Consider the following 18,399-nt stretch of genomic DNA (forward strand, 5'->3'; position numbering starts at 1 on the left):
ACTAGTTTCTTAGCACTATGGTGCTTTCTAGGATTTATTAAAGCTATTCACCACAATCTTAAAAGGTACACATAGTTTGGCTGCCTTCGCCTGTTTAACTTTGGAAATTTATAGTTTTTTGTTTTGCAGTGCTCTGAGGATCAAACCTAGAGCCTAGCGCATGCTAGTAGCTAGCAAGCACTCCACGACCAAGCTACATCCTTGGGGTTCTGCTATTTTATTTTGCGATAGAGTCTTGCTAAATTGCCTAGACTGTCTTTGAATTTGTGGTCCTCCTGTTTTAGCCTCCCAATTAGCTGAGACTGTCAGATGTGCCACCATACCTGGCATAATTTATATAGTTTTCTTTGGAAAAAACTGCTGCTCAGATTATTTCAAAAACTTGTTTTGATACTGACCTCAAAGTTTGTCCCATGTTCTTTCAACTGTTCTAGCGAAATGATCATATAAATGAAAGCTGTGTTAGAGGTGATATGTACTGTAACTATGAATCTGTCAAGCTTCCTTCAGAGGTTATGAATGGGTTCTTAAAATATCTGAGTTACAAAGAAAGTAATGATTCGGCCTTCTTAAGCTCTGATACGCTGTTTAAGGTAAATCATTTTGTATATAACTAAGTATAAAAGCCTTTATGGTAAAGTAAGTCTTGAATTTTCCTGGATTAGTTTAGATTTTAAGGATCATCAAAAGAGGTCAGAGGGGCTGGGGATTTAGCTTGTTGGTTCTGCTGCCTGCCTCGGAAGCGCAAGGACTGGAGTTCCATCTCCTGTACCAAAAAAAAAAAAAAAAAAAAAAAAGAGGTCAGTAGTAAACTGAGATGAAAATGTTTAGAGCTATTCTAGCTTCACTTTGCAACTTTCATGTTCTGTCTCTATTGCCATCAGGAGTTAAATCCCTTGAGTAATGAAGTATTAAAAAATACAGTAAATAGATAAGCATAAGATTTTTGATGCCTCACTACTTTAGGTGGGTAATTCGAAATTGACTCTTTGAACAGTAATTTCTGTAACCGTTAGGTTACCTGTTCATTAGGTTTGTACAGCCTAGTTTCCAAAAGCCTCCAGATAACGAGTTGCTTCTAATTTAATCAGATTGCCATGGACTGGTGTAATCAACTTGTAGGCAAAGTTGTGAGGTTATTTAATATAGTGTTATTTATTTAATACTGTATATGAACACTTAAATTTATGTGGAGGTGATAATTGGACTTTGTTTACAGAAAGCCACAAAGAAAACTGATAAACCAAGAATAGAAGATAGAGATGACCTAGATGTAACAGAGCTCTCCAATGAAGACCTTCTTGATCAGCTTGTGAGATACGGAGTGAATCCTGGTCCTATTGTGGGTACGTTGATAAAATTTCAAATATCTTGTATATGAAGCACAGTTGTCCTGCCTCTTGCCTGGTGGTCACAACTTGGATTCTAAGGGCCAGTCTGCCATTAACCATTTATATGACCTAGACTAGTTTTCTTGACTCTAAATGATGGAAATAAAATTACAGAATTGAATTAATTTTTTTTTCTAATTATCTCTTGTTGGGCTGGGGATTTAGCTCAGTGGTGCTGCCTCCGGCCTCAGAAGCTCAAGCTCTGAGTTCAATCCCCAATACCAAAAGAAAAGTTAAAATTACCTGTTGTTTGAGATTGTTTTGTATGTTGCTGGTATCACATACTACCTGTAAGGCCATCTGGATCTTTTATGGCAGTTGAGGAAAATCTAAGTAACATAACTGGCCAATTCATCCAAATTACAGTAATGGTTAGGGTATTCTGATTATCAAACTTTTACCATCGTAGCCTTTTCCAGTTATCATTAAGGGTATCTTATGGTAAGGTTTTAAGAATGATACTCTAGGCTGGGCATGGTTGTGGTGAACCCTGTAATCCCTGCACTTGGGAGGCTGGAGCAAGATTGCCATGAGTTCGAGGCCAGCCTGGGCTACCTGGTGAGTTCAAGACCAACCTAAACTACATACCAAGACCCCGTATCCAAAAAAAGAAAGAAAGGAGAAAAGGGCGGAGGAGGGACAAAATCCCGAGAAGTCATTAAAAAATTGTAATTAAAAAAATGATACAAGAATAAACTGAAAAGAAAACTTAAGAGTCACATACACTAGATTTCCATCATTGGGTTATTTGTAAGTGACAATGAACTGCAAAGTTAATGCTGCCTTCGTGTTTGAGAAAAATTTATTTCAGTCTTCCAAGTTGCAATATTTTGATCACTGATGATTTGGCAGTTTGGGGCTGTTACACCGTAAGGATTTAGATTAACAGTTAAATCCAAGAGTATAATTACCAATAGACATTTGATACCTTCATTAAATTTTTGTGTTTAAAATTCTAAAAGAGACACTGAAAAATGTTTACTGATGTTAATATATACTATGTTATTGTCGGGATATGAACTTTTCATCTTAAGACCATTTATGTAAACATTTCTGAGTATGTGTTTATAAAGATCTCCTTCTTGTTTTACTTCTTTTGCAGAAATAAGGATACACATCTAGTATAAAACAAAATAAAGCCTCCTTAAGTGTGGCTTATAGAACTTTTCCTCATAACTGGCTCCTTGTAGGCATATTAGTCCCTTAGTATTGTGAAATGTGATCATTGTCACTCTTCAGAGAGTACAGCCTGTTTATAAAAAAGATTTTTCTGTATTAACGAGTATTTTTATGTAGTTATTAGACAACTATACAAAGTTGAAGACTTGCAGAAAAAGTAGTCACATATAGTTCTTTAGTAGGCAACCTCCTCTTAACGCCTACTGGGTGTTCTGTTTCAGTAAAGGAAATACCAGGGAGTTGAGAGTGTGGCTTAGTGGTAGAGCACCTGCCTAGCGTGAGCCAGGTCCTGAGTTTGACCCCTAGTACACAAGCATAAGCAAATAAACTAAATGCAAGAAATATTGTAATCTTGTAATAAAGTCTTGGGGAAATACCTGTTTTAGAAAAAGTACATTACAAATTATTTTTAAGCACTTCAGTTTAGAAAAAGGAAAGGGTGAAAGTAAACATATGATGCTTGGTGTACACGTGTGTGTTACTAGAGATTGAAGCTCGGGCCTCATCACTAAGCTATGTCTTCAACTCTTAGTTTTTGAGACAGCATCTTGATAAATTAATTACCTAGGCTGGCCTCAAGGTTGGGATTTTCCTGCCTCAACCTCCTGGACTACTAGCATTACTGTTAGGCATGCACTACCATACCTGGCTGTGATGCTTCTTAACTGTGATAGTTTCTGACCCGGATCTTAAATAAGACAGTGCAAATACTAAAGCAGGTTTTGTCTTAATACAGGAACAACCAGGAAGCTTTATGAGAAAAAGCTGTTGAAACTGAGGGAACAAGGAACAGAATCAAGATCTTCTACTCCTTTACCAACAATTTCTTCTTCAGAAAATACAAGGCAGAATGGAAGTAATGACTCTGACAGATACAGTGACAACGAAGAAGGTAAAATTTGAAATGATGTCACTCAAATCTATGTAACTTTTTTCAGATTCATAAGATACAGTGACCATGAAGAGGGTAAAATTGAAAACAATGTTGGCACGAAACATTGTTTTTGTTTATATCATTTGAGTGATCTTCCAAGTTTGCTTTTTTATTTACTCATCTAATATAGGGCATTAGCTTGTACTTTTTTAAAAAAATCTATAAATTGTATGCTGATATTTGTTTTTAGGCCATATTATTTTTTTAGATCTAATATTGTCACATATGTATCTCTTTATTTCTTATAATTTATACAAAGTGATAGTGTTTGAATATGCCATATTTTCTTTTCTGGTAGGCATTTAAATTGTATATAGTTTTTGCTAGTTAATCTAATTTCACAGCAACTTTAAGGAAAATATTTTAATTAATTAATTAATTATATTTATTTATTTATTTATTTATTTGGTACCAGGGATCAAACTTGGAAAATATTTTAACCATAATTTTATATACTATTTTTTAAAAATCAGACTGATATTTATTTTGGGGACTAATACATGACATAACTCCTTAAAGTTATTACAAATGTAATTTATACTTAAGCACTTTTCATTCATATGTGATTTGTTAATTTTGTGATTAATTTGATCTAAATTGCTTATACTTCATTAGCAATTTCCAAATTTGTGCTCACTTTGGCAGCACATATACTAAAATTTCCGAATTGGTTCAGGATATGAAATACAGTCTTTTTCTTCAACAGCACTATTTTAGCAAGGAGGCAAAGAATAAAATTAGCTTAAACACAGGTAATACTTAAACTTCCTGCCTCTTTTGCCTCTACAGGAAAGAAGAAAGAACACAAGAAAGTGAAGTCCACTAGGGATTTTGTTGCTTTTTCTGAACTTCCAACTACTCCCTCTGGTGGATTTTTTCAGGGTATTTCTTTTCCTGAAATCTCCACCCGTCCTCCTTTGGGCAGGACAGAACTACAGGCAGCTAAGAGAGTCCCTACTTCTAAGGGAGACCCACCTAGGGAGCCTCTCATGACCACACGCTTGCCTGGCAAGGGGCAGATGCAGAAGTTAGCCTCTGGAGGGAGTCTGTTTACTTCCTCCAAGTCTAGCTCTGATAGTTGTTTAGAGAGAAGTTCTTCGTCATCTTCTCAGCATGAACTCACTGCCATGGTCTCTACTGCAGCTTCTCCTTCAGTGATTAAAGAAACCACTACTACTTATTGTAAAGACATAGTAGAAAATATTTACCGTGGAGAAAAAAGTGGAATTCAGCCATTACCTACTAAAAGGGCCAATATTTCAGATCAGTCAATTCTGTCCAGCGAAAGGGAAGTATTAGAGGAGTGTAGGAGATCACAAGTGCTTTCTCCACCGCTTGCTCAGGCAATCAGAGATTATGTCAATTCTCTGTTAGTCCAGGGTGGGGTGAGTAGTTTGCCTGGGACTTCTAACCCCATACCCGCACTGGATATAGAAAAAATATTTAAGAGAATTGATCCATCTAAATTTGAAGAAACCGAATCCCTGTCTCCTCCACGAAAAGCCCCTAGACTCAGTGAGAAGGCAGTAGAGGGAAAGGATTCCAGCTCCTTGGTGGCGTTTCAGAGTATACCTGGATCTGCACAGATGTCTGCTTCTGCCAAAGCTGTTATCTCTCATTCGCTTACCGCCTTAGGCATAGAAATGTCTAACCAGTCACAGCATGATAAAATAGAGGCCTCAGAGCTATCTTTTCCTTTCCATGAATCTATTTTAAAAGTAATTGAAGAGGAGTGGCAGCAAATTGACAGACAGCTACCTTCATTGGCATGCAAGTATCCAGTTTCTGCTAGGGAGGCAACTCGAATATTATCAGTTCCAAAAGTAGATGATGAAATCCTGGGGTTTATTTCTGAAGCCACCCCACCAGCAGGTATTCAGCCAGCCTCCGCTGAGTCTTGCGATAAACATTTGGACTTAGCGCTCTGTAGAACATACGAGACTACAGCATCAGCACTGCAGATTGCAACCCACTCCGCCTTTGTAGCTAAGGCTATGCAAGCAGATATCAGTCAGGCTGCACAAATTCTTAGCTCAGATCCTAGTCGTACACCCCAGGTGCTTGAGATTCTGAGCAAAACGTACGATGCAGCTTCGTTTCTTTGTGAAGCTGCATTTGATGAAGTGAGGGTGTCTGCCCGTACCATGGCATCTTCCACTGTTGGCCGCCGGCATCTCTGGTTGAAGGATTGCAAAATTAGTCCAGCTTCTAAGAATAAGCTGACTGTTGCTCCTTTCAAAGGTGGCGCATTATTTGGAGAAGTACACAAAATAATTAAAAAGCGTGGAAATAAACACTAATAAAGATAAAGACATCTGGCTTATTTTTGATGTGGAAAACTTAGGAGCTTTTGTAGGAATGTCAGATATTTTTAAGGTCAGATTGCACTCATTTCTAAATGTTACACTTCTATTCATTAAATTGTAGTGTAAAAGTAATTCCCTGTGTAGAACTGTTCTTTTTGATAGGTTGATACAAACATAAGCTTTATAGATCACATACTTGTGTTACAACTCTTCAAAACTAAGGATATTCCAATAACTAAAATATAAGTAGAGTCCTTACTGTTTTTAATACTACCATACACATGCTCCTTTGTACTTAGGATAGAAATAAACACATATTCAAAATAATGATTTTTTTTTCTTTCTGCTAATCATGTCTATCTTCACTGTTTAGAACTTGTCCACCCTTTACTCTTCACACTTTTATTTGCTGCTTTTGTCTATAACATTGTGGTGTCAGACAAAACTACTAGTCCACAGACTCATTCATCCGCAGATAATCGTGCGCAAGAACTGAAATCTGAAGGGGTGGGGGTGCAGCTCAGCGGGTTAGAGGCCCTGGTTCAGTCCTTAGCACCCCCACATTATTATTATTTCTATCTAGAGGCACTTTTTAGGCCAGTTGCCAGGATTGATTTTTGTAGTGAACATTTACTGGTAGCAAAAGCAGTGTGTAGGTTTCTGTTTTGATGTGGGGGCCTCTTCAGAGCCAGGTAGTTAACACTTCACAGACCGTACCAATCCATGGGCCACACTCTGAGGAGCACTGCTCCGCATGATAGATTCTCTGCATGCTTGCTCACTCCTTCACTATTCTGTTTTGTTAGGTGAACTAGACAATGAAAAGGTGGGGCCCCTTTCTTCCTCTTTGTTTTTTTTTTTCAAGGTATGTTATATTTCATGAGTATTTAGACCAATAATCTAGATGCTAAGAGCAAATTGCACTTATTTTTGTTTTAAAGACTTAAGAAAGCATACCATATCTGAGTGTCTGTGTTTGTATAAAGCGATGTATTATCCTGTTTTCATTTCTATGATTGTTAAGGCAAGACAGTCTGTAGTAGAGGCGTTATGGAAAATAGTCTTAAGCATAACAAAATGTGGCTGCTTCTCTAGCCATTATCATAGGCTGCACCTTCTATCTTTGCAGCTTTCTGGAAGTAATTTTATTTGTTATCTGTCTTCTGCAATGTACATGTGCACACGTACCTGCTAAGTGCTATGTGACTTTTAAAATGTATTCCTGTAGAATGCTCCTGCAAATTCAATAAAGTTGTTAAATTGGAACAGTTTCGTGTGGTCTCCAGAAACGTGTTGTATGTGTGCTTTATTCTTGGAGTTGCAACAAATTGAATATTTGTAGATGAACATTCCTTTTCCATTTCATCATTGAAACTCGCTTGACATTCCGGTGGTATAACTGAAAATGTTTTAGTTACTTTTGAATGCTTTTTCTTCTATTTGAGGACTGTGTTTTTATTGGCTGACTTGGAATCTAACTTTGTAAAAGGAATTAATTTCAACCAGATACCTAATTTGTCTAATCATTTTCTCCTTGGCTAATACATTTTTTACTTCATGCTTTCTCAGATTCTGAATTAAAGCACAAAAGTAGATTTTCATAATGCTAAGCGTTGTCCCAAACATAGATACATTGATAGAAATGTTGGGAGATGGGGGGTGGAGTTTGATAGCTCAGTACTAAATAAAGATTTAACTGTTTGAACCAATTTAGTAAAAATCACTTTAGGGAATAGGGACTGCAACTACATTCTGTGCTGACTATTATCAGAGTAAAAAGTTGGGAAGACACATGGCTGTCTTTTTTTGGTTTTGGTTTTGGTTTTTTGAGATAGGGTCTCACTATGTAGTTGAGACTGACCTGGAACTCACTGTGTAGCCCAGGCTGGTCTCAAACTCACAGCGATCCTCCTGCCTCAGCCTCCCAAGTGCTGGAATTACAGGCATGCACCACCACTCCCGGTTTAAGACAGCATGTCTGTCTTGATACTTTTTTAGTGCATTTACCTTGAGTTCATGCAAAGCTAAAGCTTTGTTTAGGACCTATCTCTTGTTTTTGTTTTGTTTTAGATAAAAAAATAATCTAACTTAAATTTTTGGTAGTAGATGGTCTAGAAGTAATAATTTTACTAGTTTGTTGCACTATGATAAACGGCCACCACAGTGAGGATGTTAAAAATCTTACCAATGTTTTTTAACATGTATATCCTCGGGGCCAGGGATGTAGCTCAGTGGTTCCGCTGCCTGCCTTGCAAGCGCAAGGACCCGAGTTCAATCCCCGGTACCAAAATAAAAATAAAAAATGAAATGTAGATCCTCAAATAGTAACAAAATCAAGACTGGAAACGTGAAATATTGAAGTGGATAAAAAATACATAGTTTTCTGTTGGCTTAATGACGATCATGATGGTAAGCTAGTAATGCAATAAAGTACTAGCTTATCTTCAAAGAAATGTTATATTATTATGGGGAAGTAGAAAAGTGACCTGTGATTGGTTGTACATTTCTGTGAACAATATTCCTTCTTGCCTTAGTTGTATTGTAGCTGGGCTTTATGTAACTACATCAAAGAAGAGACTTTATTTCTATGTTGGGGCTGCAGATTGATCCACAGGGCCTCACATGTGTTAAGCATACGCTGTACCAGTGACTATTCTACTGCATTCACATCTTAACACTGGCAGTTACTGTTCATTGTTAGTAGAGTTTTGATACCAGACAGGCTTTTTCATTCCTAAAATTCTGTCTTGATTTTTCCCCTCCACATACCAAACTTTAATAAGCTAGCTTTTTATATAGTAGTGATGTACTTCATGGACAAAACAGTGGTAACTGTCTTAATATTCTCCCACATTGAAATTATCTAGTGAAAAGCTGCCCCTGGAGCACTGAAATTGCTTTTTTTTTTTTCTCATTGAGTTTATTGGTACGTTTTAGGTATACACTGAATTTGCTTTTACGTTAAAGGCTGTTAGTCTGAGGAAAAAGTAGGAAGAAGTGGCAATCGATTAAAGAGCAGGGGAGAGAAAAGGAATGAAATAAATGTTTTTGAGACAAGTTGTTGAAATTTTTTTGATATATTGAGGTTGTTCTTATCAAGAGACGTTTATTTTTTGTATTAATGTGCCTAAAACCAGGGTTCCAAAGTATGAACAGAAAATGCAGCTTCTGTGTTCCAGAGAGTAATGTTTTCTCCAATGTTATTTCCAGACTCTAAAATAGAGCTCAAGCTTGAGAAGAGAGAACCACTAAAGGGCAGAGCAAAGACTCCAGTAACACTCAAGCAAAGAAGAATTGAGCACAATCAGGTATCTAGTTTCATGGTCACTGTGTACAGGTGTAAGTAATCTCACAACGCTCATCCGTCTTGTCCTTGTACCTTTTAATAGGGGACATCTAGATTTCAGCATACTCGATAAACAATTTCACTGTTACGTGGCATAAGAAATCTCAGCTTCATGGGTTTGTGCCAGTAGAGTAGTTTATATTTACAGCAAAAGCAAGTGTTTGGTGAACAACTCGCTTGGATTTTATTCCACACTGAGCATGAGTCAAGGCCAGTCATACTTCCTCCTGGTTGGTTGGTTTGTGGTGGTAAGGACGGCGCCCAGGGCCTCGTGTATGCTAGGCAAGAAAGAGCTGTACCACCACACTGCTGCTTGCTTTTTTTTTTTTGGTACTGAGGATTGAACTTGCCCTTGTGGTTGCGAGGCAGGCAGCGGAACCCCTGAGCCCGATCTGTGGCCCCACACTGCTTTTTGAGAGAAATGCTTTATAAAGGTACAATTCTGTAAGCACTTTTGAAACAACTTTTTTTTAAAAAAAAAAAAGACAAGGAAATAGTTGTATATATGTTTCTTTGTCTACAAATTTCTGACTGCTTTTGCCTTTCTTGTGTTTTTTCCTTAAACTCTGAAGCTAGTCTGGTTCTAAGACTACATTGTTTTGTTTTGTTTTGTTTTCTTTACTCTAAATAAAAGTTTGCTTGCATATGTGTATGTAAGAGGCAAGATGATGTTTTTAAAAAGGGAAATACAAGAGACTAAGGATATGTATAAAATGAACTGCTTGACCAAAAACAAATTATTGCCTCTAATTTAGCATTGGTTTGACTGACAGGACAAGACAGCTATCCCTAGAGGTTATTCCTCACCCTCGTTATGTATCTTTTCCGTGTTCTGTTTGTCACTTTAAAATTCTGTATCCTCAGACGAAATGTTCTTGATTTCTTGAGCAATAGCCTCCTCTTCATTTGATACAGCTGAGAAGTTGGACTTTAGAACTACTTGTAAGAAATGAGTTTGATGGAGCCAGGTACAGTGGTGCCCCCCTGTATCCCAGCTGTTCAGCAGTCTGAGGCCAGAGGATTGCAAGTTTGTGGTTAGCCTGGGCAAGTTAGTGAGGCTCTGTCTCTAAATAAAAAGATCTAGGGATACAGCTGAGTGGTGGAACACTTGCCTCACATGTACCAGGCCCTAGGTCCAATTCCCAGTTTAGGATGTCACAGGCATGAGATATTAGAATAGAAAATTTAAGATATAGAAGAGTTTAGCGACCAAACTCAGGGCCTTGTGCTACTGAGCTAAATCCCCAGCCCATGGATGTCCTTCTGATAATGCTAAAATTAGTCATAGGTTCCATTGTTGTAAGATTGATCCATCTGATACAAAGTTTTACACCCCTTTATGTAATAGTTTTAACAGCTGTCGGTTATTGCCTAAATCCGGGACTTTATATATCTGTGATCAGTTACCATCAGGCCAAGGATTTAGCCCAGTGATGCCACCGCCTGCCTCAGGAGCGCAAGGTCCTGAGTTCAATCCTGGGCACTGTCACTATAAGTGTGTGTTTGTTTTTGTGGTGCTGGGGATTGAAGTGAGGGACTTGTGCATGCTGGGTAAGTGCTGTGTGACTGAGCAGTACCCCCAGACAAAAGGTGAGCCCCATCTTCTGTCTTATTCCATTTGTCTTTAGTGATTATTTTTGCTGGGTATTCATTTCTACTGGGTTATCTTTGCTTTTAGGCCTTTTTAGTAGGTAAAGTTACAAACAGTGGGAACAGTTACTTCCTATTAAAGAGGAAAATAAATCATGAACACGTAGTGATTTTTTTTTTTTTTTGTACTGGGAATCGAACTCAGGACCTTGCACTTACAAGACAGGCGGTGGCACCACTGAGCTAAATCTCTGGCCACATAGTGATATTTTAAATTTACTAATGTAGACTGTATCTCCTATGATGAGTATTTTCTTTAAGTGATACTGTTTATGTATGTATCAGTTGTAGCATAATATAACATTACTCTTAACCATGAAATTGAAAAGTACAGTTGGAGGGTTTGGGGGTGGTAGTAGGGGTTGAATCCACCTTAGCTGTATCCTCACCCTCATCTTCCTAGACTTCTGGGATTACACCATGTGCCACCAAATCTGACTGGTGCCCACCCTCCTTTAGGTTATAAAGTCAAAATACTTTGCTTAAAGATACTTGAAAGAATCTCTTTTTCTTTTTCATGTCATAAAGCCATAACTTAATGTACTGTTAGGTTTTATTTTTTATTGTTTTGTAATAGGATTGCACTTTATCTCATTTGTTTGTTTGTTTGTTTTTGGTACCAAGGATTGAACTCAATTGAGCTTCCAAGGCAGGCAGCAGAACCACTGAGCTAAATCCCTGGCCCTCATCTTTAAATCATTATTGAAAATATGTATGTGGTTTTAGTTAAGAAAAAAGAGTCAAATTTGACTTCTACCTGTATTTTTAAAAATATAACTATACGTGCATATGCATGTATATTTTGTATTTGCTTGTCTCCCTTACATAAAAGGCAGCCTACTTTGAACATTTCTTTCTATCTTTAACCTAAATATGGATCCTAAAGATTACTTCTTATCAGAATATAGCCATCTTCCTCACTGCTTTGTACAACTGTATTTTATGTGTTACAGTTTATGGATATACTATTTTTCAACCATTTGTGGTGGATCTTTGAGTTTTCAGTGGTATATTGTTGTGAACATAGTGGCATTTTGTAGTTTTTGGGTAGATGTCAATAAATTTCTCTCCATAAGATTGAAGTGTTGAAGAATTTTGCATCCTAATCAGCTATATGAAAGAACTTTTCTCTATTGAAAGAATATGGTATGAATTTGATTTTGTTCTTATTTGTTCTTTTTGCTTACTTAAAAAAAATTCTTTCTTTTCTTCTTTTTTTGGGGGGATACCACATATCTAATTCAGGACCTTGTGCTTGCCAGGCAGGTAGCCAAACCACTGAGCTAAATCTCCGGCCCTAAAATGTTTTTTCTTGTGATTCTGGGAATCAGCCCAGGTCACTGAGCCATCTCCCCAGCCCTTTTTAGTTAGAAACAAGTTCTTGCTAGCCTAGAAGCTGCAGTCCTCCTGCCTCAGCTGCTGAGTAGTCGAGATTACAGGCATGTACCATACACCCAGCTGTTTTGATTTTTAAAGTTAGTATGAATAATTATATTGGTCCTATTTTTACTTGAATTGGTAGAAGGCTTTTTAGAATAAGGTAGCATTTAATAATCTTAATTCTTTTTTTAACCTAGTTTTGTGTAGGGCTTTTTTTTTATTGTGCCTAAATTTTTGATGAGGATTTATAGCCTTTAATCACTCAGCACTTGCATTCACGTGGCCTTAGTTACTCAGTGTCTTCTGAGTTACTTGATAGTTTATCACATGGTAGTGGAGACAGGTTTATTTCTTCCTCTTGTCTCCATGACAAATCAAGACTTTCTGTAGAACATCTTGTTGGATGTGAATGGTGCTACAATTTTCATTTTAGCTGTAAAGCATATAGCAGTCACATGACTTATTTTATGTATTGGTCAATTTCTTTTCAGTCAATAAATGTTTGATTGCCGGGTGTGGTGGCACACCCCTGTAATCCCAGCACTTGGGAGGCTGAGGCAGGAGGATCGCTGTGCTGTGAGTTGGAGACCAGCCTGGGCTACACAGTGAGTTCTAGGTCAGTCTCAACTACATAGTGAGACCCTGTCTCCAAAAAAAAAAAATTTGCTCCCTTACTATATAATTATAGTACTGAGTTACAATATTCATTTCCCAAACTAAATAATCACTTATATACTAACTTTAACTATAAAATTAGGGTTAGCGCCTTTACATTTTTGAGTACAAGATGTAACACAAAGAATGCCACTTAGGCATACATAATTCTATCAACATGACAAATTCTAGAAAAAATTATTTAGAATCTTTTTTGCTTGTGTAAAAGGTTTTTATTAGAATTAATTCTGAATTAGGTAATGATAACAACTAATAAAATTGGTTGGTAGTTCCCAACTGAAGAATTTATTTATTTATTTATTTATTTGTTTGTTTGTTTGTTTGTTTATTGGTACCGGGGATTGAACTTGGGTCCTTGCGTTTGCAAGGCAGGCCACCGAACCGCTGAGCTAAGTCCCCGGCCCCAAAGATTTTATTAAATCTGAACAAAATAAAATGTTTTACAGTGTTCTGAGCTAGTTCCACAGGTGACTAATGAGTTTCTTGTGTTTTTTTCCACAGAAGAAAATAAAGAATCTTTAAGTGGAACTTGGCCTTTAAAATGTGCTGTTTTTATTTTTAGTCATAATGGTTTCAGTAAGTGCTAGGTTAAAATTGTTGATACACATTATTTTAGTTACTTAAATAAAGCATAGAAAATAAAGCTGGAACTCCTAGGTTTAAGGAAAGAGGCTCTCTTCCCCTCCTCCCCTCTTCACCTTCTGTGGGTAAATATCTGGCAGTATCATTTGCATGACTGATAAACTGCATTAGCCCTTTCAAGCAATGTATTTCTGTAAAGATTTTTTAAAATACTGAGTGTGTATTGGTAATATCAAATAGACTAGACTGTCAAGCTGGATTTTTGTGTGTATGGTACCAGGGATTGGAATCCAAGGCCTTTGTGCTGAGCTATATCCCCAGCCCATTTTTTTCCATTCTGCTTTGATTTAGAACCTTTTTTTTTTTTTTTTTTTTTTGTACCAGGGATCAAACTCAGGACCTTGCACTTGCAAGACAGGCATGGTGCTACTGAGCTACATCCCCAGCCCTTCCCTCTACTTTGAAATAGGGCCTCCCCTAGTTGTCCAGGTCTGACTTGAATATGTGATCTTCCTGCCTTAACATATCACAGTGTGGTGGGATTATAGGCATGCACCACTACACCTGGCTAACGCGGTTGATTTTAAAAATACTTCTGATTGTTTTGACTGGCATTGAGCAATTAATTATTTTGTTGTTTTTGTTTTTGTTTTTTTTTTTTTGGTACCGGGGATCGAACTTGGGTCCTTGTGCTTGCGAGGCAGGCCACCGATCTGCTGAGCCAAATCCCCAGCCCGAGCAATTAATTATTAAGTGGGAATAGTATTGAAAGTGGTGTGTGTGTGTCTGTCTGTCTTGTCTCTTTTGGTGGTATTGAGGATTAAACCCATAGCTTTGTACTTGTCAGGTAAGTGCTCTACCACTGAGCTGTGAGATTCCTGGCCCTTTTAAAAATTATTTTCAGGCAGGGATTTGGTAATTTGTCCTGGCTGGGCTTGAAATTGTGATTCTCCCGCCTCAGTCTTCTGAATAGCTGGAAGTACAGGCATGTGTCACCAGTGCCTGGCTGCACTTACTCACTTAAATTTGCATTTATTTATTTGTATTGGGGATTGAACCCAAGGCCTTGCACTCCTTGCCTTCCCTCCCACTAAGCCTAGCCCTGCCATGTACTTTTAGAAGAGATTTTGATTGCATTGGGCTAACATAGAGTCAAGGGAATTTTATAGTTTTTCAAAGCTTTTCCCAGATGTTATTGTGCCACCAGGGTCGAGAACCTCAGATTAAAATGATTGTTTCCTTCTATTTCAGTAACCGGGAAATTGACTATTAATAAGTGGTTGTGTGATTTGTTTGCACATTTGTCTTTTGACTAACATCAATTTTGTATTCAGCAAATATTTTTTAATTGATAGAAGGATAAGTAACCCTGAGATTCAGGCTGTAAATAAAAGTTAATACTTGTTAAAATTTTTTTGGAAGACAGGATTTTGCTAAGTCCTAAATTACCCAGGCTGAGCTTGGTCCTGCAATCCTCCTGCTTCAGCCTGCTAAAGTGATGTAATTACAGGTGTGTACCACCACACCAGCCAAAAGTAAAACCTTATAATTCAATTCCAAATACAGTTAGGTGTGTAATTAGATACATGATATTATGTGTATAGCTTTATGGAGTTTTAGTAGTGCTGTTTCTATCTAACCGAATGGATATTTTTATTGCCCAAGAGGACAGTAAAAAAAAAAAAAAAGTCTGTAAATTAAATAGATTCTGACTTGGACATAAAGTTACCTAGATAAAATATTAACTTGAAAAGAATAGTGACAATTTAAACATGCTATACTGCCAGGTGTGGTGGCGCACGCCTGTAATCCCAGCACTCAGGAGGCTGAGGCAAGAGGATCGCTGTGAGTTCAAGGCCAGCCTGGGCTACTACATAGAGAGACTCAAAAAGGAGTTGGGGGGAATATGCTATGCCATACTACTATGCATTGGTGGGTGTTGTCTAGGTAGAAGAATTCAGAATGCTCACTATCTGGCAATAAATAGTGTTGGCTTTGAAATTGAAAATTTGCCACTTGGAAATGCAGAATCTCAGCTCCTGTACCAGAACTTCTGAATTAAAATCTGCATTTTCACAAAAGCTCCAGGTGACTAAAGTACACATTCAGTTTAAGAAGCATTGTTTTAATGAAATTTCAAGCTAGTATGCTAAGAATTGTTACTATTTTCAGAGAAAAAAAATAGTTGATATTTCAGGTTGCACTTTGAAGACTACAAGGCAAGTCCGTCATGGTTACCTTGTTTCTGCAGTGAGTTGTGGGCAGCATTGTGATACCGCAGTGATGTCTAGGCTCGCAGACTTGATGAAAGTATGATCAGTGTTTCACTATGTCATTTGGATTCTGTCTAAGAAGAGTTTGATTCTTGGGAGTCTTCATTCAGATAGTTCCTTCAGTATAATTCAGACTGATTTTACTAAAACAAATTAACCACGTGAAAAGAATAATGTTTGAGTTCAGGGCCTTGCACATGTTAGGCAAGGACTGTGCTCCTGAATTCTATCCCCAGCCAAAAGTTTGTTTTTGTTTTAAAAGGAAACTGCTTGTTAAACAAATGACTTTTGTTGAAATCATCAGTCAGTCTCCTTTTTGTTTCAACAAAGAGATGCAGTTAGAATACTAGAGACCAAATCGCCGGGCATCACAAAAAGAGCTTGTGATAATGTGCGCTTCCCCTCCTAACTGTGTTATTATAATTTGTGAGCTACGATTGCTGGGCTGTGGTGTCTTCTACCACCCTTTAGTGTTTTCTGATTCTTAACACGTCAGTTCAATCAAAATATTTAGAAATAGTTGCAGAGGCAGTATTGTTTGAATGCTGGCATTTGGAGCGTCTGGCATCGTAGTGTGCCAATATGGCCGTTGTTAAGGTGTGTGATGTTAGAATATGACTTTTTAATGTGTCGATGCTTGAATAGAGCTATTCACAACCTGGAATAACTGAAACTGAATGGACAAGTGGATCTTCAAAAGGCGGACCTCTGCAGGCATTAACTAGGGAGTCCACCCGAGGGGCAAGAAGAACTCCAAGGAAAAGGGTGATGCGAGGCTTACTGCTCAGAATTGGGTTTTCAGATTGGTAGGGTTTTAGTGATTATTTTATATTTATTGTTTTTGTTTTGTTTTCAAACTAACAGGTGGACACTTCACAACATTTTCGTATAGATGGTGCAGTAATTTCAGAGAATACTCCCATAGCTGAAACTATTATGGCTTCAAGCAACGAATCCTTAGTAAATATGTTTCATAAACTATACAAGTGGTATTCTTTGTAAATTACCCTTTAATTGGAAACGGGGAGGCGGTAAATTTTGGCAAATCTCAAATTTAACATGTTTTTGAACATTGTGTTTTTAAATGATTTTCCCGAGATAGTTCTGCATTTTACAATTTTTCAATATAGCTACTTATACAAATGAATTTAATTCATTGCACAGAATTTTAAGTATTGTAAAGATACTTTTTATTAAAGTATTTGAAGAATTATAAGGTTTCACATGTGAAGCTTTGAATGTGTTTTGTTTCTAGGCTCTGGTTTAAATTTTTATTGTCACAGCCATAGCGTATCTTTTTCTTTTTAAGTGTCTTTGTTATTTTGGATAATTCTGAGTCTGAATAATTTGAATCTTGGCAGGTTGTCAATAGGGTGACTGGAAATTTCAAGCATGCAGCTCCTATTCTGCCAATCACTGAATTCTCAGACATACCCAGAAGAACACCAAAGAAACCATTGACACGAGCTGAAGTAAATGCACCAAATTTAGATCGATGCTATCATTGATCTTTCAAGGAGGAAATCGTATATTTCTGTTCTTAGAATGGGAGGGAAGCAGAGCTTTCTTTCTTGGGTGGTGTGTGAATTCATATGTGCATATATTATTTTTAAGACACTTAAGTGAAAATGAAAATTAACTAATACAATGCGACATGCTAATGCCATCCTCTTGCTACTGTGTGCCTCTCAAGTTCCACTTTTCAAGGGAGTGGTCATTTGTGTGCTGCTTATATCTGTCATGTACGCAAGTTTTAAAGTGCTACTTGGGCTGTGAGGGAAGCTATACTTTTCTTAAAAGGTTAATGGGACTTTAAATGACTTGTGGTGCTTGAATTGGTTAACTCCTGTATAATTAAACTTTAATGTACTAACTGCATGGTACATTGATTGTAATTTTAAGAAATCTGTATGAAGAGATGAAATACAATTTTATTTATTTATTTATTTATTTATTTATACATACATACATACATACCAGGGATCAAACTTGGGTCCTTCAGCTTGCGAGGCAGGCAGTGGAACCACTAGGCTAAATCCCCAGCCCCTATGAAATAAAATTTTTATCTGGGCATGAAAGTAACTACACATGGTAAAACAGTGAAGCTAAAATAATGTTTTGTTTTGTTTTTTAATTGGAAAGATTGCATTGACCACGACTAAAAATATACTGCCATTTGTTAATTGGGCACCTTCTATATTTGGTTGTTTAATACATAATTCTTGCCAGGTGTGGTGGTGCACACGTGTAATCTCAGCATTTGGGAGGCTGAGGTAGGAGAATTGCTGTGAGTCTGAGGCTAGCTTGGACTCCATAGTGAGACCCTGTCCCACAAAATGAATTCTTGCTGGGCATGGTGGCACATGCCTGTAATACCAGCACTTGGGAGGCTGAGGCAGGAGGATCACTGTGAGTTCGAGACCAGCCTGGGCTACATAGGAAGTTCCAGGTCAGTCTCGACTACATAGTTGAGACCCTGTCTCAAAAGCAAAAAAAATTGTCAGTAGAGGTGGAAACAATGCACTCTTAACGATTTTATTAATGGAAAATCAATGAGGGAATTTACACTGCCGTTTAAGTGTACTGTATTTTTTTCCTACTTAATTTGAATGTGTGGCAGTTTCACCCCTTACAAACACAGTAAGATGTCTTTGTAGTGAATACCTATTTTTTTTTTCTTCTT

The 18,399-nt window shown here is 37.4% G+C and overlaps 1 protein-coding gene across 1 annotated transcript in view; it reads left to right on the plus strand.

The window, feature by feature from the left end:
* Positions 1-1,183: 1,183 nt before the first annotated feature.
* The window catches only part of Tmpo (thymopoietin), a gene marked incomplete at its 5' end in the record, with an annotated part of 20,987 nt that continues 3,771 nt past the window's right edge, over positions 1,184-18,399 (plus strand). Inside the window, 6 exons of the mRNA XM_010629150.3 lie at positions 1,184-1,346; positions 3,307-3,462; positions 9,021-9,118; positions 16,362-16,481; positions 16,581-16,676; positions 17,078-17,188. Of these exons, the coding sequence (XP_010627452.1) occupies positions 1,184-1,346; positions 3,307-3,462; positions 9,021-9,118; positions 16,362-16,481; positions 16,581-16,676; positions 17,078-17,188 (744 nt within the window). The remainder of the gene's footprint in view (positions 1,347-3,306; positions 3,463-9,020; positions 9,119-16,361; positions 16,482-16,580; positions 16,677-17,077; positions 17,189-18,399) is intronic.

This window comes from Fukomys damarensis, unplaced genomic scaffold (genome assembly GCF_012274545.1).
Source record: "Fukomys damarensis isolate Sample0158 unplaced genomic scaffold, DMR_v1.0_HiC HiC_scaffold_15, whole genome shotgun sequence".
Taxonomy (NCBI): Eukaryota; Metazoa; Chordata; class Mammalia; order Rodentia; family Bathyergidae; genus Fukomys; species Fukomys damarensis.